This window comes from Chelon labrosus (genome assembly GCF_963514085.1).
Source record: "Chelon labrosus genome assembly, chromosome: 12".
NCBI classification, from domain to species: domain Eukaryota; kingdom Metazoa; phylum Chordata; class Actinopteri; order Mugiliformes; family Mugilidae; genus Chelon; species Chelon labrosus.
Genome location: NC_140345.1, coordinates 22,196,454 through 22,219,253, shown reverse-complemented (window position 1 = coordinate 22,219,253; position 22,800 = coordinate 22,196,454). Strand labels below are relative to the sequence as shown.

At 43.4% G+C, this 22,800-nt stretch overlaps 1 protein-coding gene across 1 annotated transcript in view; it reads right to left on the bottom strand.

The window, feature by feature from the left end:
* zfpm2a (zinc finger protein, FOG family member 2a) overlaps positions 1-22,800 on the bottom strand; it is a gene marked incomplete at its 3' end in the record, with an annotated part of 114,506 nt that overhangs the window by 42,215 nt on the left and 49,491 nt on the right. Inside the window, exons 4-5 of the mRNA XM_084557570.1 lie at positions 18,830-18,954; positions 1,953-2,064 (exon numbers count right to left, since the gene is read on the bottom strand). Of these exons, the coding sequence (XP_084413696.1) occupies positions 1,953-2,064; positions 18,830-18,954 (237 nt within the window). The remainder of the gene's footprint in view (positions 1-1,952; positions 2,065-18,829; positions 18,955-22,800) is intronic.

Here is a 22,800-nt window from a genome sequence, read left to right as displayed (position 1 = left end):
CACTTTCTGAACTTACTCCAAGTCCATGTGGACAAAAAAAATAAAAAATAAAAAAAATAAAAAAAAAAGAGCCGGGAGCTAAAATGTGGAGCAATTTTAGCAAGAGAAGAAACCGAAGTTATCCGACGCTCTTTGGCAAAGTTGCTACAAAGCCGGTCGAGTCAAGTGTGGGATTGCACAGCCGGGATGTTTTGTATTTGTGCTCTATCACAGTGGCATCCAAACCTTTGTTATTTCCTGATGCATGTATTTCATCATGTGAAATCTTCGGAGGTGGATTGACTGACTAAATCAGGCCTTATTTTATAAAATTAACAATATCTGTGCTGTGGTGACAAGAGATATTCTTTGATTTCAATTAATTCCTCGCTTGCAACATCCCCCCTATTATCGCTCATTATCAGTTGGCAAGCGTGATTCTTGAGGAGGATTTTAGAGTAATGAACTTACAGCACAACACAGAACAACTCTCGCAAGGGCTTGTCTGGAGATGTCATTGTGTTTAATTTAATAAGGTCAAGCTGGAAGCGACAAACAAAAGGGGGATGGCGGCGGAACGCAGCTGAGGTGATGATGCTCGCCTGTCCTGCGCGCGATGCTATCTGCAGGACACAGTGTGAAGAGCGGCAGAGGAAATTCTCAAGACTTTAGAGAAAGAGTCAGAAATCCTGTTATTGCCCCCCTCCCTTTTTTTTTTTTTTTTGTTTCATACAAGTCAGTCTCTGAGCAAAAAGATTAGAAGATTTTAAAGAAGTGCGTAATCTTCTTTTAACAGCTTATCAAAACTTTAATGATTTGGTGATAAAGAGCACAAAGTTAAGTAGCCGGTTAAGAGGATAACTCCCCAGTGCAGTCTAGTGATTAGTAGATGAGAATTGGGAGACCGAAAATCCGGGTTGCAAATCCCACTCCTGCCACTTATTCACTTTGAGGGAGAAGAAGCTCCATTTCAGCTTTGGGGGTATTGTCACGGGGTAATCATTTTTGAAAAGTGATAAACGGAGCCCTTTCCCTTCACCCTTTGGAATCCAAAACACATCTTTATTTACGTATTTATTTTGCTGTGTCTCTGCGGTTAACACCCGTCAAGACCCAATTATAGCTGCGGAAGCCTCGCGCTTTCATGAGAAGTGAAGCTCCAGACTGTGGTGTCAGTACTGTGAGCTTCCTTCCCATACAATCCGCGACAAACCCGAGCTCTCCGCAGATGTGGCGTTGGGCTGTTTTAATGAGGGGGCTTGCTGGACACAATGCCGCAGATTGAAGAGTTTATCTTTCTGATAGCGGGATGTTTAAGTTTTTGTGCTTTTAGCGTCCCGCTGGAATAAACAGCGCGGATATTCTGACAGATAGTTGTGTTGTTTCCCCCCTCTCCGCTCATATTTACATAAATCCACTTTTACTGGGAGTTGCATGAATGCAGCTGATTTATTAAAGATGTACGACTAAAGCTCTGCCGAATTAGCCAGAGAACAAATGAAGCAAAGTGGCAAACCCATCTCCACTCATGCTTTCCTCGCTATCTATCCTGAGATAGGGATTCACTTAGTATAAAAGAAAAAAAAAAAAGGGGCATTAATTACCTTGTGAAATCTAAAGACCATTAACTTTGTGTGTCAAGTGATGTTTCTCAGTTCCTAATCAGGGTTTTAGTGATATAAATTACACATTGGATGAGAAAAGCAGATATGGTGTGTGGGGAATGTGTGTGCACGCATTCCTTTTTGTGTGTCCTTGTAGCCGTGCAGATGCAATTATTTGCGCGCGTTTGTGACTTTGAGAAGTGAGGAGGAGCGCGAAAGAGAAGAGAAAAAGTAAAAGAAAGGGGGGAGAGAGAGAGGGAGACCGAGAGAGGGAGAGAGACAGGCTGGAGAGAAGTGGATGGAGGATTGTGGCGTGGCGTGTTGCGCTGCGGGGAGATAACAGGATGCCGGGCGCCGCTGCTTGCTTACCTTTGCTGTACACCACACAGTTGTTTTTGTTGTCTTCCGCTCCCTGCCAAGTCACATCCAGCAGCCACCTGGGGCCGGCGCTCAGCACCACCGGGACCGTGCTCTTCGTCTTCTGGTCGAGGACAGATAACAAACACTAATCATTTGCTTATTTAGGTGATTAAAGAAACATTAATAACCGCCGAGTTACGCTCTTCTGCTGCTCTGAATGGCCATAAGGAGACAATTTCAGAAACTATACAGCATGAAACTCAAGTCCACCCCCAGTCCTATTTTTATTTATTTTTTCTTGTTCATTGAAATATTGAAAATCAGGGCAGGCTTTGTGTAAATGTGTGTGTGTGTTTGACACAGGCTGACGAATGGGTGCATTAGCATGGCCTGCATTGTATCAAAATGGGGAGTTATCATGAAGGATTGAACCTTGTGATTTGGCACCAGATCTACTAGATTAAGAAGAACATCTCAGGTGTCTGGGAGCTATAAGAAGAAAAAAAAAAATAAGAAAAAGGATGGTGACTTTCAGAGAAAAGGAAGCAAGTGTTCGCCGGTGAACTTTGGGCACATTGTGCCTCGCTATCGCCAGGATCTCAGTATTTCCTGAAACAAGCAGGGAAGAATTTAAAGAATCAGTATCCATTTCAAAGGGCGATTGAGGTTAGAGTTTTTATAATATGCCGGAAAATTATTCTGAATGTGTAAGGTCATTTTTCTTCCCGGTCAGAGGTCAAACGTGGAGTTTTATTCCTCCGAAAGAAATAATAAAACAGTGAGATAGAGCGCAACATCCACCGTAATAGATTCACATGGTGCAGTGTCACCAGATTCTGCTTGCCCTATTCATCCTCATATGATTTTCTATTCTGTTTCATTTTATTTTGGTCTGCTTTTTTTCTTTGGCTTCTTGTAAAATGGTGCGTTGGTGGTGTTGTGTGTATGTTGTGTTTATGTGTGTGTGTAGCAACACCTTATGCAGCTGGGTACAGTAGCCTATTACTCAAAGGGAAAATGTCAGTATTTTAAGGCTATTACTTTTGAACTCTGAGCCCCCCCTCCCCCCCTCCTTCTTCATTAGGATGTTACATGAACAGTTTAGCCAAAAGAAAATGGTCTGGGTTTGCAATCTCGACACTTCGTTTCTTTTTCCATCTGAGGCAGCCAGTGACAGGACGCTGTCCATCTGCCTAATGCAACAGAAAAATACTCGGCTCTCTCCTGTGCTTTTCACTTATTTCTCCCCCGCAAAAGGCAACAACCTTCAAGGATAAATGCAAATGTCACTTGAGCATGTTAAAGGTCTGAATTGGCACAGATATGCACAAGAGATGAGCACTGTGCTCCGGCAGTGTGCCTCATGCCCCCTCCTCCCCCTCCTCCTCCTCCTCCTCCACCCGCCCATTTCTCTTTCCATGAACTCTATCTAGTCGGGGGCTGGAGGACATAGATTTTTTTTTTTTTTATTATTTTTTTTTTTGCAAGCATTATTTACAAATGGCAAATACATCTCAAATAGCTGATAGGAATCTGGTCGGGTTTTGTCTGCAAAATTACAAGAACAAATACAGACACTGAATAAAGATATATTTCTAAATATATATATATGTATATATATATATATATGTGTGTATATATATATAGAGAGAGAGAGCTCTGCACATTGGCAAACTACACTGCCAAACTGATCAAACACAGACAGTAAATTGTGTCTGTTGATATTCTTATTCCTTCTCCTGGCATCTTCTTATCCCGCCCTGGCAGCAGATGAGAGAGAGGGGACCTCTGTAATTTAAGTCATCTGCGATTTCACATTTCAAATTAGCCTCACAATAAAGTCTACTATCTGGCTAACCTGAAAATCTCACACCCCTGTCAAAGGAGCAGAGCAGACCGGCCGATTGTTGCTAGGACGACTATCTGAAATGGGAATCAGATTAACCCTTTCTCAGATCTCCAGACTGGAGCCATCTCTTATTCAGCAGCGAGAGGCCTCTCTGCCATCCCTCTGTGCCTCTGGGAATTCATGATATTCCAGCTGCTCTTAATGCAGCTAACAGAGACAGAATACCACATTAACGAGACGTCACACCACTGTTGGGAATCGAAACAAATCTGTAAGATTCATGCAGTAATCACAGTTATTCCTTTAGTTAGTGTCGTGATCAGAACTTCTGAAATTCTTGTGTAGTATTCACATTTAATCGTCAGTTTTTACTATTTTCTTAGCTTCCTTTTTTTTTTTTTTTCAGAAATCGAGCAGCAACAAGCCATGACAGTCCCGCCGCAGATTTACATAAAGCATCAATAGTGACAATATGTGCTTTGTAAGCATGCTGCATGTACCAGCCGTCACAAAGACAAAGAAACGCACACGAGAGCGACGGCACACCACGCATTTAGGATTTAGACACAGTGCGGAGAGGAGTGTCTGCAAATGCAAATGAAAAAGAAAAAAAATAGAAAAACATTCGTACAACCGGATCAGTTGCCCCTAAGTGGCCGAGGCCAGGAGAAATGCAGATTGACAGGCAGAAAATTACAATTTCCCTGGAGCGAGGGAGCATATGATGAACTGGGTTCATAGAAACAAACTGCTCATCCGGGGATGTGACGTGTGGAGGCTGTTTCCTGTCCAAAATTGAGGGGAAATTTGGAAAATATGCTGACCCCTATTGGCTACTTTAGTAAGGCACTTAAAAAAAAAATTTGCATTTGCATGTATACAAGTTGCTAATCTTCACTTGTTGCCTATTTGATGCCAGAAAAGATTATTACTCTTATTGATTATATGTGTCCTGCAGGTTTTGTAATGGATAAATGCTACAAGTAAACGTTCCCTGCATTTATATAGATACAGTCTTTAATATCAGTTTACAGCCTGTAACCCCATCCCCACCCCACCCCTCCACCCCGGCCTTCTTCTCTATGTAGTGTGTTATGGTTTATCCACCCTCTGCCTTCACTCCAGTGGTTTCAATACTCTCTCGCTATTTTTATTTTTTTTTTTTCCCCCGACTCTGAGCTCTGTTACCGTTCCTCGTGTGAGAGATACAGTGACCAAAACAGTGTAGTCAGCGAGGAAGTGATTACAAACTGATGCTCCAAATTCGCTATAAAATGAAAATCAATATTTCCACGAGTTGCTGCAACATAAAAGATAACCTTCATTGATTTTTCTAGACTTAGCCCCTCTGTGATAAAATCTAATATAAATTTTCAGCCACACGGATTTGGATCAGAGCGGAGCAGGGGCTGAACGATAAGTTCCGTGCACATCTCTCAGACTTAGATTTTTTATTTTTTTCTCTCTCCCTCTTTCCCCTTTTCCCGCTTCCAAGGCAGGGCTGTGCTATTTATAATTGGCCCTGTGTGAGCAAAAGCTTCTATCAGGAATCTGTTCTAATTTTTATTACTGAGAAGCTAAAGCCTGTTCCAGATAATTTGGAAATTTCAGGGGAATTGTGATAGAGCTGATGGCACAGCCGGACTGACTCCAGAAAGGAGCTAACCTGTAATAGCCTCTGTGGCTGCGCTGATTAAATGTTGCCATAGATGAAAGACCTGCCATCACCGCAATAAATTAACCAATCACACAAATCCCAAGTCGCTACTAATCCCTCCTTGATACCATGATCCTCTGATCAGCTGAAGGAGGTGAAGAAGAAAGTGGCTTGTGACACTCAGCCTTCTTCTAACTCCCTGCTTCCCTGTGTAAACAACAAGCTAATGATATCACCGCTGACCATTTCACCACCACTGGCTACTCTTAACCCGCTTCATGGTCGGGGCAGGTGAAATCGATACAAACCTTGGTGGGAATGATTATTTTCCTCATCGCTTTCCCCACACCCACACCCACACCCACCCTCCCCTTCTCCACCAAGGTCACTGACTGGCACTGTATCCGTCTTGATCCCACAGCTGCAGGATTTAGACAACTGAGAGATCAAAACCACTCTGTCTGAATATCTCAAGACATTCTCTGGCTTTACACGTTCGGCTTTCAACACCCACTCGGTGCCAAAGTAACCCCATTTCGGAATATAAACACCGAAAATAACGCGGCCTAATAATTCTGAACGCCGCTCTTTTTTCTTTTCTTCCTTACCTGACTTGCAGCTATTGTTTTTTTCGCTTCATACAGCACGATCGCCGCAAACCTGGCAACCTGTCTGGGGTCGTTTTAAACTTCCATGTAAACTAGCAGAATAAACAGAAAGAAAAAAAACTAGCTTATGTATAGGTTATGTCAAGTTTATATGTTCTCTGTCTCTAACGCGGGGGTGAGGATAAAGGATTTGTACCTGTTTTACCAGTCAGTTTACAGCAGACAGCACACTCACACCTTGATAACGTCCGTTGCAATTAGTTGTTCACCGCGATGAAACAAATTGCATGTGGTCAACTGGAAATTTCATTAAGGGAGATTTTCCTCGAGCCCTCGTTATCGCTCCGCGTATTAATATTTTCTTAGCCTCAAGGATGGATGGGTTGCGAGGGTCTTTTTTTTTTTTTTTTTTTTTTGATGAATAAAACGGCCAAAGCCAACCTCAGTCTGTGTTCTACCACTGCTATCCATGCTGGCTGTGTACATGCTTAGTTAGGTGCTGCATATATATATATATATACATTTTTTTTTTTTATTGCTCCCTGAAATAAGATTCTCTGTCAACAACCTACATAAAGTGGGAAATACCTCCATTCCTCAAGTCGGCCTTTGTGTCATTTCCTCCTCTTCTAAATGGCGGTGGTTACATCTGCCGAAATGAAAAGATACCTACATACTGCTTTCATTCCTTTCTCTCCCCCCCCCCCCCACCTCTCTCTCTCCCTCTCTCTAAGGCTATAGCATCTGCTATTGGGAGACTAAATAACAGAAATATGCAGGAATTGCACACTAATTCCCTTTAGAGATAGATCTTGGCTGGTGCCCTGTCATAAATCAGAGAATTTCGATATGAAATGAGGCAAGCTGCTCTAATCATTTCTGCATTTCAAATTGGATCACTGGCTCAATCGCTTGGCTTTTAAACTGCTTGCCTAAGAGCAAATGTGAGGTGGGAGATAATTCAGCTGAAATCTCTGCCTGCTCTGTGCGGCGGTTAGTTTACTGCTTGAGTGCAAGAGAATGCTTTTTTCTTCCCTTAGCTCATCTTTCTCTTTTCAACTTTGTTAAATTGACTTTTCATTTTAAAATCGATTAAATTGAGAGAGAGTCACCGCTGTTCCCGGAATCTTTAAAGGGACACCCATCACTGTGCGCATGTGCCTTTATTTGGCTGCCCGCTATCATGGCGCCGCTATGGGGAATAAATATTTTCTCATTTAAATCACCTTTTATCCTGCTGACTGGACTGTAAGCATCAAAGTTCATGTGCTGCATTAGCTATTGCTTATTTCGCTCCATTGAAATGCTCACGGTGCTTGCATTTATATTGACTACGGTCGGTATTGCATGATTATCGTATGTTCTGTTGCCTTTTTTAAGACGTAACAAAGTGGACTAATCACTCGCTGCTCGGCATGTTGATTAAAAAGAGGCGATGCTAAATTATAAATAGCTCTGGACATTATTTGGAAAAATTTATCTGCTGCCATTCTAAATCAGAGAGGAGAGGAATGAATAGAGAATAGAGATTTGGAAAGTAGTAGTAGTAGTAGTGGTGGGGGCTCTATCCATGCTCCATTCTTCAAGACCTTCAGGCACATTGAGGTGCTCCAACTCTAAAGCCAAACAGTTTAGCGTAAGCTGTACCTGCCCTCAAGACAAGTAACCCCCTTTCTCCACTTCTGCCTTCTTTTCCATCCTTTCGTTTCATTCCATTTTCTTTCCTTTCCTGTGATATGCCTTCCTCTTCATTCGTTTCTGATTATATTCCTTTCCCTTTCCCTTCTCCTTGTACGTTAACACCTCTCAACACATGCACTGTCTATAACACATCTTCGCTTCCCCAGCCCTTCAGCATCAAACTACAATGTCCCCAACTTTCTTTGTAGTTGTGAATGTTTTAATTCAAGTCCACAAGTTAAAAAAAAAAAAAAAAAAGAAAATGGTGTGTACCACTGTAGCTATGTGTAATGCGTGTGTCCTGAAAACTATTTGAAGTTGTAAACAGAGAAAGCTGAATTTGTAATGTATGTGCTCCGGGGCTCAATCGTGTCTTGGAGGTACAGCGCATATATGCACACATGTACTTCTTGTGTTTGGCTTTGGTCAGGGGACAGAAGAGCCCTGTCGCTTCACTACTCACTGTTTGAATTACTCGAAAAATTTCTCATTTGAATTCAATTGGGAAGGACTTGTTTGATCTTTTGCATGTAAGTTGGGTCTGACTCCCGGAGCAGCGAGAAGCTGTGTGCGAGAACATAATAGGAACCCGGAGCCAAAAATGTTCACCTGTATGGATATTACCATGGCCCCTGGGGGTCAAGGTGGCAGGTGGCATATTCTCTGGACAGATCCACTCTTTCTCTGTTGGGAATAAACATGAGCACGGGGGGATTTCTTCAAAGAGGAAGAGAGAGGGAACCCAGGAGTCAATCAGTCAATGGGGTCACAACAAATCCCCGCTCTCATAACCACACACGGAGGAACAGGATCAGTCAAAGGCAGTAAATAAAGACAAACAATAAAATAGTAGGAATGATGCTTGAATAAAGCCCCTGACTTTAGATAAACTTCGGTGCCCCCCTTTAGGTATTGGATTTTAATATTCTTTTGAACTCCGCTCTCTTCTCTGGCGCAGCTATAAATTTCATGATGCATTAGAAAAGCATCTACTGTATGTGATTTTATATTTCAAGAGGCTCTCTCACTCCGTGCAGCCAATCTCACGTCCTGATTCATAAACCGAGCTCTGCCCATATCTAATTGTGCAGAATAATAATTAATCACAAACACAGAAGAAAGTTCAACGCATTGAGAAATCACTGGAGATTGTGAACAAAGGCAAAAAAAAACGCGTGAAATGCCTTAACTGTGCTCTAATGACGAACCAACCTCACAAAGGTATCTGAGATTTGCATACCACCTGATCAGCTACTTGCTGCTGCAGCGTTGAATAGTCTGATCCTTGCGTGCACTTCAGAGAAATGAGGTCTTAGTAAATCCACTGTAAAAGACCAACAATATTTACACCAAGTTAAGTAAATAAGATAAAGATTGTGAACTTGCCCCTTGCTAAATGCATTAGACGTGAACTCCCTTATCAGAGTCTCAGCACACGGGCTGTTAAAAGATGGGTTTCCAGAGCTGGAAGTGGTCTTTGTTACCCAATTAGTTTGCGGACGACCCCACGGTATAATATTCCTGCTTTGACAGCCTCATACACATCCATCTAATGAGGCGCTGCTGGACCACCAGGGAGAGAACGGACACTGTCCAGACCTTCATCTCCTCGAGCACCTATCGGCTTCCTTATCTCAAACCTTTTTTTGTCAGAAGACTTGAATTTTTCCGCTTGGTCGTTCATCCATCCGGAGTCATTTTGACAAGGCTTTGTCTTTGGTAGGCCCCAGGCCAACTACGCTGAGGGTCAGAGGGCTAAGGCCAGGACAGGGGACGGCGAGGACTTATCAAGGTCTACCAGCAGGGGTTTGCATCCCTGTAGGGTGGCCGTCCTTCTTTCTCTGAAGGAGCTGAAGCAAGCAGAGGCTTCATTGTGTTTCTCCACTTGCCTTGCCAATCTGACTACAGGGGAAAACTGCAGAATCTCTTCATGTAGAAAGGACATTGCTGTCAATTTAGTAGGAATTTGCAGACATTTTATAGTCCATTTATCATCTTGTTATATCAAGGAGTTAAAGCTACAACTCCCTTAAAAAAAAAAAAAAAAGATAAGAACAACAGTTTATTCCTACAATCACAAATGCCGGATGTTAGATGGATTGGTCGGACATCAGCAACTTCCATCAAAACCCCATTTTTAACTTGTGCTGGAATACCAAGAGGACTATCAGGGGCCTTCAAATGGAAACAATCAAGGATTATCTGCAGAACTTCTCAGGAAAGTTGTTTCAACATATCACAAATTGCAGCCATGACAGTGACAGATGGCAAAGCAGCTGGCACCACTCAACTTTGTTTCGCTTTTCTTTTCTTTTTGCTTCCTCCTTCTTTTTCTTCCTCTTGCGCCTGTGCTGCAACAGAGGTCTGTTGTGTATTGAAGTGTTGGATAATCATTCATTTGGGAAGACATATTGCGTACTGTAAAACAAGGCGGTATGTGTGAAGCCAGGAACTTCTGTGCTTGACTATTGTTGCCTGACAGACTTAGATTCCGCGAAGGCTGAAACCTAGCCCTGCTCATTTGTTGGCACCTTTAAAGCAGAGTATATCACATGTAAAGAAGCGTCGCCCCAAATCTGCTGCAAACACTCATTAAAATTCAGAAAACTCTCGAGATAAGTGCGTAAGTGACAGTGTATGACTTATGCTACTCCAGATGGACCAGTTGTTCATGAATGTTAATGTTCATATCAATCTGTTTGTTTACAACATACAGAAACCATAAGCACGCAGATACTGCATCTCCTCCAGCGTGACAGTTTGATATCCAGACTCTGCATCTCTGATGGCTCGCTGAAAGACAGCAAACACCCAGAGAGCTGCGAGGCGGGACGGGGACACCGAGCTCACCCTTTAGCCTTGCGGGTGTGAAGAGTGGCCCCCCAGGACCTGGAGCCTCACTGGGGCTTTCAGTCATCACCGGTCCTTGCTCTGCCGCTACTGAACAGTAAGTGAGCAGGCTGTTGGAGGATGACAGCATCCTGTCTATCCGTTACATTTTACAGTGTGCATTTACAGTGTCTCTGAATATGCGAGGACAGAGACGTGTTTGTACCGAGACAAAAATACTGTTAAGGGTTAAATCATCTCTCCTCTGAATGAGGGCATTTAAGTCCTCAAAATGATGGGTGCCAGGATTCGAAATACTAAACACGGATGCTCTTGAACCTTTGCAGGACATAGTTGGACGTCTGCACATCGATAAAAAGCAAGGAAAGCACATTTTGCAACACAAGGCACTGTGGTAACAAACGGGAGGGTGGCAGAGGTGGAAGTAGCACCCAGATTATTTATTTGAACAAAAGTACCACTTGACTTCACCATTAAATACCCTACGTCCCACTGCAGTAATACCATTCAGTCTATATTAGTACTTGGCCTCATATTACATATTATTGGCAATGGTGGAAAATAATAACAAACACTTTTTAGAAAATTGCTTGAATTTAGCTTCACCTTAACTGCCGCTGTTAAAACGCTTACCACACATTAACGCACCAGTAATAATAATATAACATATAGGTTTGTATAACTCCTAAGAGGCACCTTTTTATTTATTTTTTTTTCATTTAGTGCTTTTATTTTTCTTATGACGTACATTAAGGACATTTTGCTGATGATGCATCTGTATTTTTACTTTAATCAGAAATTAATGTTTCAATCTGTAAAGCGCCAGTACTGTAAAGGTGAGTTGTTTTTTTTTAGAAAATACTGCCACTATTAGCCTCAGCCATGGTTTAATTCTCAGTACTGTAACAAGAAAATCATTCATGCATAAATACAAATGCTGCACTCTCTATTCAAAAACTGCGTGTGATATCTGCGGCAAGACCTCCAAACCAAAACTGCACTGAACTACGCTGCAAATTACCTGCACCTTTGTATTTGTGTTTTGATGTAGTCACTGCATCCTTGGCACGTTTTGGGGGAAAAAAAAACGCGTAGCCATTAAAATGAGCACAAAGCAAATCAGTGAGTCCTGCTCTGCTTATCAGGGGACCTGCCATATCAGTTTGGGTGGTTGTGATACGATATAAGGACAAGAAAATGTCAGGTTCACTTGTAGATCAAGTCAACCATGTATTATCTCTCGAACAGTGGAGCTGACTGACTGAGTGCTTCGCGGCTAATGCGTGGAGCTCTGGGCGGCGATGAGTTCCAGCCATGCACACTGAAACTTCGAAAGTGCAGGCTTGGAAGAACATACGCAACGACAAAAAACAATGGTTTTGTGTTTCTTATGCGTCAGACTGAAATCCATTCCGCATTTAACTCGCGAGCAGACATCAGTGTCATGTTGATCTGTGTTAAAAAAGCCCAGTGGAACGGGCTCAGATTCTCCTTTTCGTGTAAGAACATGAAAACCGTCAATAATGCCATCGATAAATATATGGATGACACCGAGCAAGGGAAAGCAGGCCAGATAATTACCATTTTACCCATCTGAAGGGACCCCAGGCCCGATATTGGTTTAAACCCAAGAAATAATTGATGCATGCAATCACAAATTGGTTCTCCGCCTAAAATTTGGACCCATTATTTCATTAGATGAAGCCACATTCTTTGTGCCAAAATTATTTGTGTGTCCAACACAGAAATTCAAATCCTGTTAGTTCTGATAATGTCGGACGTTTTCGAACCATATCCAAGACAGCGGGACTTTCAGATGGAAAGCACAGGCCACCTTTAGATGCAAACATAAATGAAAATGCTTGGATTTAAGAGATATATATATATTTTTTGTGTTTAATGGTTTGTTTGTTTGTTTGTGCGAACGCGTATTTGATGCTGCGCGTGTGCGAGTGTGATTTAGCAGCAATGCTACAGAGAGGTCCTATCCTGGGGTGCCTTCTTGCATATGTAATTGGATGTTACTGTAAATAATTGCCTGGGCATGTGCCAGTGTGATGATGGCGATGATTTGTGTGTGTGTGTGTGCGTGTGTCGGCTCATGTGTGACTGCATGTGCCCAGAACATGTGTGTATCATCCTGTATATTTGTGTGACTCTGTGTGTGCATGCATGTGTGTGCGTGCGTGCGTGCACGTGTGTGTGTGTGTGTGTGTGTGTGCGAGCGCATCTGCCCCATCCGTACTCCACTCTCAAGTCCCACTGATTCTCCTTTCCAGCCATGTTGAATCCTCTTTTCCTTATCAGGCGAGCCCAGGCCTGCATCAGGCTCTCCTTGCTATGACAGAGGCTACAACAATAGGCCTGCGATACCGCTGCTTAGCGCTGCGTTTCGGAGGGGAAACCTGCCACGGGCGCAGATTAACTACAACACACACACACACAAAATAGATTGCAGCCTCCAAAACAAAACATTTTTCAGAATGCCTCCTCTTGATTAATGAAGCAATGACAAGAAGAAAAATATAATTTCTGAAACAGAAAAATCCGCCGCCACTTGTTAAAGTTTAGGGGTAGCTAACAATAAACATATTGGAGGGAGAGGGTGGGCAAAAGGGGTGAGATAAATGGCTTGAGTGATGGGCTGAATAATTTCTGGAGCATTTTTGGGTTGCACGGGCCCATATTCCTCCCCTTGTACTAAATTACACAATAATCACACTCCATCGGCTGACAGCCTCTGCCTCTCTCTCTGTCCCAGGTGAAAATTAGGACAGTATCTTGACATTTTCGCTCTTCTGTAGTCTAACAGCTAAAGCTCTCTGTTCAAAGCCAAAAGCTGCAACACAGCCTGCACGGGCACGCTGATGCGCTCATGCCCTCCCACGCACCGTTCACGCCGTGACCTAAAACTCACACTTAAGACGCATGTGCACCCAAATACATGTGTGAGGACGCAGGCTTTAAGCGGCGACGTTCTCGCGTAGCTTTTAGCGTAAATAGGACTCCTCTGCTCTGAGTCTTTGCACCAGCGCATTTAAAGGAATCCACTCATTCAGAGGTTGTCTCATTACACGTTATTATTTCTCCACTAGCAGCTATTTCAGTCTTGCTCGGGTTCAGAAAGTACTCCCATGCTTGGATATTGGCAAAACAAAGTATTATAATGACTCTGGTGATGGATGATTCAGCGGTAATGTGTGTTAAGATTAAATAGCTGTTGTACTTAATTAGCCTACAGTGCTTATTGACTTTTATTATGTCCTTATAACCTGCATTTCTTTTAAATCATTTCCTTTTCAGATCATTTCCTTCGTATCAAGCTTCTTGTGTGAAACTGAGATTTTTATCTAGGGCTGTGCTGCTATATTAATATAGAAGATAAAAACAAACTGCCTGATAGATCATTATCTGGAATGAGGAAGTGTTACATATCAGTTGCTAGTAATTTGCACTAAAAGACCCTCAAAACACATAAAGGCTGGAATTCTATTGAATCTAGACTCATTACAGTTGCACCTTGACTAAGCCCCTTTAATTAGCATCGGTAAGGCATTGTACAAGAGGCGGCAACACCCTCATCAACGCACGTTTACAACAGAGCTCTAAATCTGCTGCTCATTATTAGCTTGCCTCCCAATCAATTATTAACACCTACAATGGAAGCCAGGCTCACCGGGGCCAGGCCTTTTACTCCAGGCGTACCACGGGCCACCTTCCCCTCCTGGTTCCGTCCAGCATAGGTAATTACCGCTTTTAAAGACACCTGCTACTCAATAGCTTCGACCCAGACTGTTAATTTAGCCCCCCGATTGCAGACATTTATGTCTGAGTGTCACTATTAATTTGCGTTAATTTGGTGAGTGCGAGGAAGCCGGGCGGAGGCGTTTGTCGGCAGCCGGCAGAATGTGCTCGTCGCTCACCTGCGCCGGGGCTGCGGCTGTAATTGGAGTCTAATGGTCTGATTGATCAGTGGGAGAAGTGAGGGATGAGACGGCGCCCTGGCAGCTCCATCAGTCAGAGACGGAGGGAAGAAGGAGCGGAGGAGGAAGAGGAACAGAGCAGGAAAATCAGCTAACAACGGCAGCACCGAGCCAAATCTTGGGTGTTTTTTTTCTTCTTTGTCTTTTCACACCCCCAACCCCGTCTTCCCTCACTTTACAAAGTGCCCCGACCTGTGCCAATTACTTAGTTTTCATTTCAATCTCTTGTCTGTGTTTCAATTTAGTTGAGAGCTTACAGTTTTATTTATTAAGGCATGGCACTCCTAAGAAATTTAAACCCTTTTTTAAGGCTGTTCAATTATACTTAAAAAAACTGCATTAATCAGAGCAAACTTGTTCTATAGTTGGATCAAAATGTGTACAGTCTACAAATTATCTGATAAAGGACATATTAAACGACCACAGTAAGTCCAGGGGTACGGTATGAACTGTGTAACACGGTGCAGTGTGATTATGTTAACAGGTTTGCTACAGCAATAACTGCAACTCCAGTCCCTCACGCCAAGCTGAGCCCCTGGGGTCTACAGACCTGCCACGGCCGACCCATCAGCTGTGAAATCTGCTTTCCTCTTTGATAAACGGTCGAGATGTGACCCTATCTCTGTCCTGCAGATGCCCAGATTTCCTGTCATGCTCTTTCCCTTCTGTTTTTCCCCGCTATTTTCCTCTCCGACTCCCTCGCTCTCTCCTTTCATTCTTTCTTTCTCAAGCTTTGCACCTCTCTTTCCAGGACTGCCTGAACAACTGCATGAAACGCTCCACTCGGTGTTCTCTCGCAGCGTCATCCATCACCCCGCTCGGCTACTGAGGCCCGTCGCCCGCCAGCGGCCAACCCACATAGGCTCCCATGCCACGGCGCACATAGCTAGGCCAGCTCTAGCTTCCATTTGCCGCCTCTCGGGACCAGTAAACCCCTCCTCCCATCCCTATACCTCCACAGGACTGCTCCCCAGACACTAGCCAAACTCAATACACTCTCCTCCTAAACGACTCGGCATGTGCCAAAGTGCTCCTGCTGTCCACTTTAATGCAAACGCTCCTTACTGTATTTTCATTATTTACTGTAAGTCACTTTAGGGAGTCATTACACTTTTGTCTGTCTCTGGGCGTAATGCCAAGGATTGAGAGACGGACCTAAGCACCGTACGTGATGGCTTGACAAAAATAGCTTGACCTCTGAAAAGTCATATCTTAAATGGCGAGTCTGGATGGAGGGATAAAATATGTTTTATTTCAGAGAGGACATATCAATATCTCACCAGCGGGTCGTGTGTTTCAAGCATGAGAGCCGTGTCGCTCCTGTCACATACCTGACTGGCCACGAGTAATTCATTCACCTCTTTGGTTTCAAAAAATCCAAGAGAGTAAAAGGAGATTTAATAGTCTGTGGAGGTCACACTTCACAAGAATGACTGAGAGAGCCCATAGGTGAGGTACATACCCATGGAGCAATGAGCCTTTATTTCTACCTCAAACGCTTTCTACCGCCTTCTGACCCTGCTCTGCAGCACTGGCCGCCCTGACATGCACCATAACTAACCGTTTTTTTTTTTTTTCTTCCTCCCTCTCCTCACACTCACATTTGTTATTCCCCACTCCAGGTGAGGCATCGCAGTTTGTTCCTGTCTTGATGTGTCAGTGTTTGAAGGTTTGCACAACTCCCTCAACCTCCCACTGAAATAACTGAGATAAATGCGGCACTGCATTTTGGGGATCTTGCTAAAGGCTGTGTGTCTAACAAGACAGCAGTGAGTAAAGGCTTGATTTTAAAAAGTAAATAAGAAGAACTAAAAGTATGCTAGTGTAAATGAGATGATTCCCTCGTGGTGCACGAAATACAAAATACAAAAAAAAAAGAGTTTCTGGTTCATTGAGTGTCTAAGAAACAAAGGAAAAAGTTACACTGAACCCTAAAAGGAGGCTCAGTAAAACAAAACACGCCAGTTGGGTTGACCTAGCCTTTAATGAGAGATAGTGAGAAGCTGCTAACAGCCAGTACCCCGTTTGAGAGATGAAACTTAGGAGAGGAAGAGGGCAAGCGGCAAGGCATTGAAAAGGCTCCCATGAGAATAGACACACATGAGATCCTTAAAGGCAATATGCCAGAGCTTCTTCCTCTGCTTTTAATTGCGAGGGAGGTTTGGCATATTCTGTAACCCCTCCACAGCCTATTACAGGTGATGACCAGCACCTGCTCACTTAAAAAAAAAAAAAAAGAAAAGAAAACCTGAGGAGGATCCGGAAAGCAGCGATGAATTCCTCGGAGGGCAGTTAGTTAAGAACTTATCACTCTCGCCAGGAGCAACAATCAGTTCATGCATCTATTTTTTCTTTTTAGCGGGTGGTGTGACGAACCCGGAAAGTTTGCGTCTAGTGAAAACACTCAAGCAGCAAACAATTCGAGGAGCCGGTTTATTTGACATCACTTGGTGAGTCTGAGGGTCATTCGGGGGACAGCTGAAGGTTGGTTTTGGATGCCTTTCGGGGGAAATTCATGCAGCGACTGCTCGTGAAATATATGGAGTGTGTTACTTTGGAAGGCAACTTGAGGTGTTGCTCTGTCAAATCACTTTTCCGCCCAAGGATAACTAGCTTTACCCTGAGAGAAGCCATATTTCATGGCTATAATACGGCCTGAGTTATTTAAAGCTACTGACGACTTCAAAACCACGAGGGGAGCTTAGAAAACAGTCCAAACTGCTCTGAAAATGATTTAATAAAGTTATGCGTTTAAGGAATCTGGGAGAACGGGAGGACTGGCCTTTGAGTCCGAAATCCTCCTGGACTATTCCTTATGTTTCTTAACAGGATGAATGTGAGACTGGCTATGAGTTTAATAGAAATTTCTTAATTAATCCGAATGCAGAATGGAATATCAAACCCATGGAGGGCTTGTCACTCCACCGGAGCAGCAGGTCAACACAAGCCTCTGCTGGGATCTTTGAGACAAGAGATATAAAGCTGCAGTGCGCGGGGTAACATCAAAAATAATGAATTGTGACTTCATTTAATTGAAGCCTGGACTGAGCTCCAAATCCACCAATTAAAATGTTCTGTAATGAAATATGCAGATTAAATGGTTAAAACAGATGCGCTTCAAAGGCTCACATTGGGGGCCTGCTGGGTCCCAAGAGAGTCACCTCAATAGGTTTGAATGTGGAGGGAGTTGCCATTGATATGATGTTTAGATGTAGGATTTTTCAGTAATCATGTCGACGTGGGTGCCAAAGGTAAAGCTTGGGCGTATATAGTGATCTGAGCTTAATCATCCTGACAATTAAATAATAAACTTTTACCTCAAACATGCAATAATAATAATTCACAAACATTAATAGCTGATGGTGCAAATGAATCTCGTTTGATGAAAGGGTAAAAAGTTGTAATTGAGAATGCTATTTGTGTTGCCAGCTATCGGGCAATTGACTTCCTTTGTCTTTTCAGTTAGCTATGGACCCAACAGTAGAATGTCTAACCACTTACCTTCTTACTTTAGTTGAAACGCTCATACATAATACAGTATGCCTCACGGGATACTTTCCAACGCACCGTGCAAACTTTGCTGTTACCCTCAATACAAAACTCTTATATGGATAATATGAATATCGTGCCACTACAGGCAAACACATTTGTTTAGCTTTAAGACTGAAGACGGGGGTCCTGCATCGATGCATGCTTGCCATGTTGTACGCTCATGCGCTGTTAGATGATGGCAGACTGCATAAACCGGATGGCATAGAGATTCCGTCGGGTACATCTGAGCGAGATGCATGATCTTGGTGCTGTTATTTGTTGTCTGGTTTAGCTAAACTGACTCGCGTCGCCGCATGTAGCTGCAAATATTTGTCTCACATCTGATCCCATCTTGAATTTACTACTCTTGTTTTGTTTACTTTTGAAATATTGGACCAAAGCTTAGTTTCAAAGAGACTAATTTTTATTTCATCAAGTCTTAATTATTATTATACTCTGCCTTAATTAGCAGATCAGAAGGAATTTGGGATTTGAGGTTTAAAGTGAAACATGTAACTACAATACAGTTCTTTATTTGTTAAGACCTTCCAGTTATCTTTGTGTTGATTTTAAAGGTCAGGGATGACTGGTTGTTGTCTGCTAAGATTGTGGACGTAATGCATGTCCATGAATCAATTTGTTTTGCTGACATCTTTTAAATAACTTCCCAAGTCACACTTCTGTCGGTGCAAGCTTTATGGCAGTGCTGGACCAAGACAAGAACGTACCAGTGCAGTATTCTCAGTGCCCATCTCGATCTTCCCCTCAAAAGGTCCCCATGTTGTCCCCACAGGGAGCTGCTGCCGGCTGTGGATCCGACGCTCGCCATCTTTGAGGAACGCATCCAGCTCTCCTGAAAACACAACAGAACCCAAAGCAGTCAGCCGCGGCGCTCCACACGGCGGCAAATCAAATCACAGTGACACTCATTCATTGTCCTTTGCCCCCCCCAAAACCTACGAGTGCGGCCTTACTATTGCGTCAAAGTCCCGCGGTAAACAGTGAAGGTTAAAGCCGAGCGGTTTTCAAAATGGATAAGCAAATCAAGCGAGCATCCATCTGATGGTGTTCCTCAGACACAGGGCGCGCTAACCTTACTTGAAAGGTGTCTTGTGTTGAGATAATCTCTGTGAGACAGTGCAGGCTCACTGGCTGGCGAGAGCAGCTAGTGGCAGGCCTATTTCTGTTGTTCCGGGAAGGCAGGCCCCTTGTTAGTGCTGCGCAGAGCTCCAGTTAATTAAGAGCGGAGCCGGATAGCACTGTTAGTACTACCGGTGCTCACCTCCCCGACACCCTCAGCTATCTTATCTCTTAGATTCAGTGTACTTTTTCGGGATGGTGATTAATCAAATAGTTATGATAAACCTCATGGCAGCCTGTGACATAGTTTACAGAGGAGGATGTTTCCCTTGTGAGTGTGCGAGTGTGCGAGTGTGTGGCAAAAGGAAAAGTATGCAGCTTCCAACCGTACATTTCCGTCCGGTTGCCTTGACAACGCTGAGAAGTCTTTTTTGGAGGAAGTTTTATGATTCAGACATTTGGAACGACAAATTCTATCTGGTTTTATAAACTTTCTGGACGCAGGAATTTCAGCTAACTCAGATAAAACACTTTTTTTTTTTTTTATCAGGAAGGAGTCATGTTAGAGAGCTTCTTTAAATCTGACTGGACTGATTTTCAGGTGTTAACCAAAGGACACCGTTATTGCTCTGGGATATTCCGACCCAAGGAGTCTGCGTGAAGCCAGCCTGCCACATGTGTAATTCTAGCCGAGCAAATAATCATTATGTACAGCATTATTATGCAAACACACCCTACATGTGTTGTTAACACTGTGTCTTTTAACCTGTTTGTTAATGCGTGTGGCTAAGAGGTATTCAGGGCATTCGGTTCACGCCGCATGGGCTGAAGTGATCAGTGAACTTTCTGATGCGTATGTGGTATAATGACCTATTCAGCCCCGTTCTACTCTGTAAATATCAACTGTGTATCTGCGGCAAGCTATTGTGCCCGTCTGTTGTGCCGGTATGGAAATGCGCGCTTATGTGCTGCTTTGCATGCATAAACACGATCAAAACATCGGGCTAGTGTTACCACCCGCTACAAATGACACCTTGCTGGTCATATACTCATCGATGGTGGTCACTCCCGTAACAATAAAAAACTAAATGTCACCCATAATAAAAAAAAACCCGTGTCAGTGCAGGCCTGTGTTATATGCAGATCCAAAATCTTTGAATCGCACGGTCTAAATATTTATTTATAGTTAGGAGACATTTGTTCATTTTTGGAATACTCCTAAAAGATACGATAATCTGTGACTGTGTTATCTCATTATTTCCCTCCCTCTGCATCCTCTGTCCTACTCCCCTCTTCCTGCTGCTGCACGCTGCCTTCCTGGTGCTGCAGTGGAAGGTGGGTAAGCTCATTACAGAGAAATAATTAAACATTGGTGCACAGCTGGTCGTCATCACTGAGAGCAACAGCCACCGCTTGATGCATTCTGTTTGTCCTCAGATAAGACCCACGGCCTTTAACCGCTTGGATGCAAGTTCCTGTTTAGCCCCGCTTGACACACAGCTCAAGCCATCCCCAGCCAACAACTGATTCCTGTCTCCTTTTTCCTTCTCTTCTGGGTGGGATGACTGGAGTAAAAAGGTGTAGCGGACAGTGTAGGTGCGAGAGGGAGGGAGGGGTGGGTAAAGAGGGTACTATTCAATTTGCGCGGCTTGCGGTCGGCCATGTTTAGGTGCCAGTTGTGTGCATCTAACACCAAATGTTGCCTGAGGACCTTGGCTCACAGATGGCTTGTCACATCTGTTGCAGATACTAGTGGAAGATCTCCACAAAAACACCCGTGGATGAATAATGAGTTCCCTTCATGGACTGTCTCTGTGTTGTCTACGAGCATTTCCAAGTTTCCGAATGAAAAAAAAAAAAAAAAAATACTGACAGATGTGTTCTTTCATCGACGGAGCTACTGACAATTTTTGTAACGATGACTGCAAATAAGTCTTTATGTCGCAGTGTTAATTCAGTCCTTTACAAGGCCCCGAACACCAACTCTATTACCGACGCTCATTCCAAATACATTTAGAACAAATACAGAAGTCACAGTGTTTAACCCGTTAAACACCAGACTGAACCAAGAGGAAAGCTCATGATGGGCTATTAGGAGATTTGACAAACCCACCGCCTGTGTCCTCTCCTCAGCGTTCCTCATCATCCAATTCTCAAATGCCACACACTTGGCAAAACACGCGCTCATGATGTGGCTCATGAGATGTACCCCCTCCTCTGAATCCCAACCAAAACCTCTCCACCACCTTCACCCTCTACCAGCACCCCACCCCCTACAAACCACCACCTACCCCCTACCCCCTACCACCTACTCTCCCGCCCCTCCCTCGATAAGATCATCATCTGTCGCTAGACTCTAGGGTCTGTTCCTGCACTCCACAGATACTTGGCAGACCAATGAATGTCCCTTTGTGTGGAGAGATCCTCCTCAGATACCACCCGAGATGCTCCACGCTGGCATCTGTTTTTTGTTTTTTTTGGTTGTTGTTGTTGTTTTTTTTTAACGTGTGCATGTGCGTCCTGCCTTTCTTTTCTGTTATGGCGCAAAGAAATAGGGCCGGTCGCCTCTCTCTGCTTTCCGTGGCATGCGACTGACTGCTAATGAGTTTCTCGGTGGCAGGATGCCAGTCTGCTATGATCTAAAGAATAAATGGGTGTGGGCCATTGACGGACAGAGAGGTGAGCCACCTCTCTTTTCTACTTTTGAATAATGTTATTGGATATAATGAAACACTTTCAGAAATCCTTGAGCGTGCAATTTTCCCCTCTCATTTCCCATTATGTTGGGAGAATCATCTTATCCTGCTCAGTGACAGTATCACATATACTGTGTCTATATTAGCTTGTTACAGATCTGTATTAAAGCTACGTAATGTTTGCAGGAGTTAATAAATTCTGGGTCTGCAGCTATACGATATATACACCCGTGCATGTACTTTGCATATAATTTTCTTTGCTTGGTCACATTTCGCAACTTTTTTTTTCAAAGATCAAAATGAAATTGGATTTGAACACGCAATAGAGATTTAATTTAGTCTTTTTTGTGACTTAAACATGTTCAACATTTGATTTAGAACTGCACCTTCATGTAGTCTTCTCCATAGTACTATAAAATTTACTGATAGATTCCATTTCGAATGTTTCTGTTCTGCACATGAGGGTGCAGATCTGAATTTTCTTAATGTAATTTCTGGCCCGCAGTGAGGTCTCTGCTAATGGTCAGAGATGACAAATGACATCATCTACTCGCCACTGCAGATGAACATTTGTTAAAGCGGTGGATCCGCTCGAGCTACTCTCAACTTCTCTAACTGGTCCTCTAAGAACAAACTCCGAGGTAAAGAAAGAAACTGCCCGCGGCGGCACTGTGAGAAGTACTCCAACGACCACCGACCCGGCTAACGGTTTACTTCACCTTTAACCAGTTATCGCGATTATATTAGCGGCAAGAGTGGATCCTGGAGGAAAACAAAGAACGACAGAGGAGAGACAAGAGGGAAAATGTGCTTGAGCCTCCCACAGCGGACGATCCCTCTTGATATCACGCAGCGCCTTTGAATCAAAGCAAATAAATGGCTACTGCTCAAAGTTCAATAACCTGTGCGTGGCAATTCAAAGA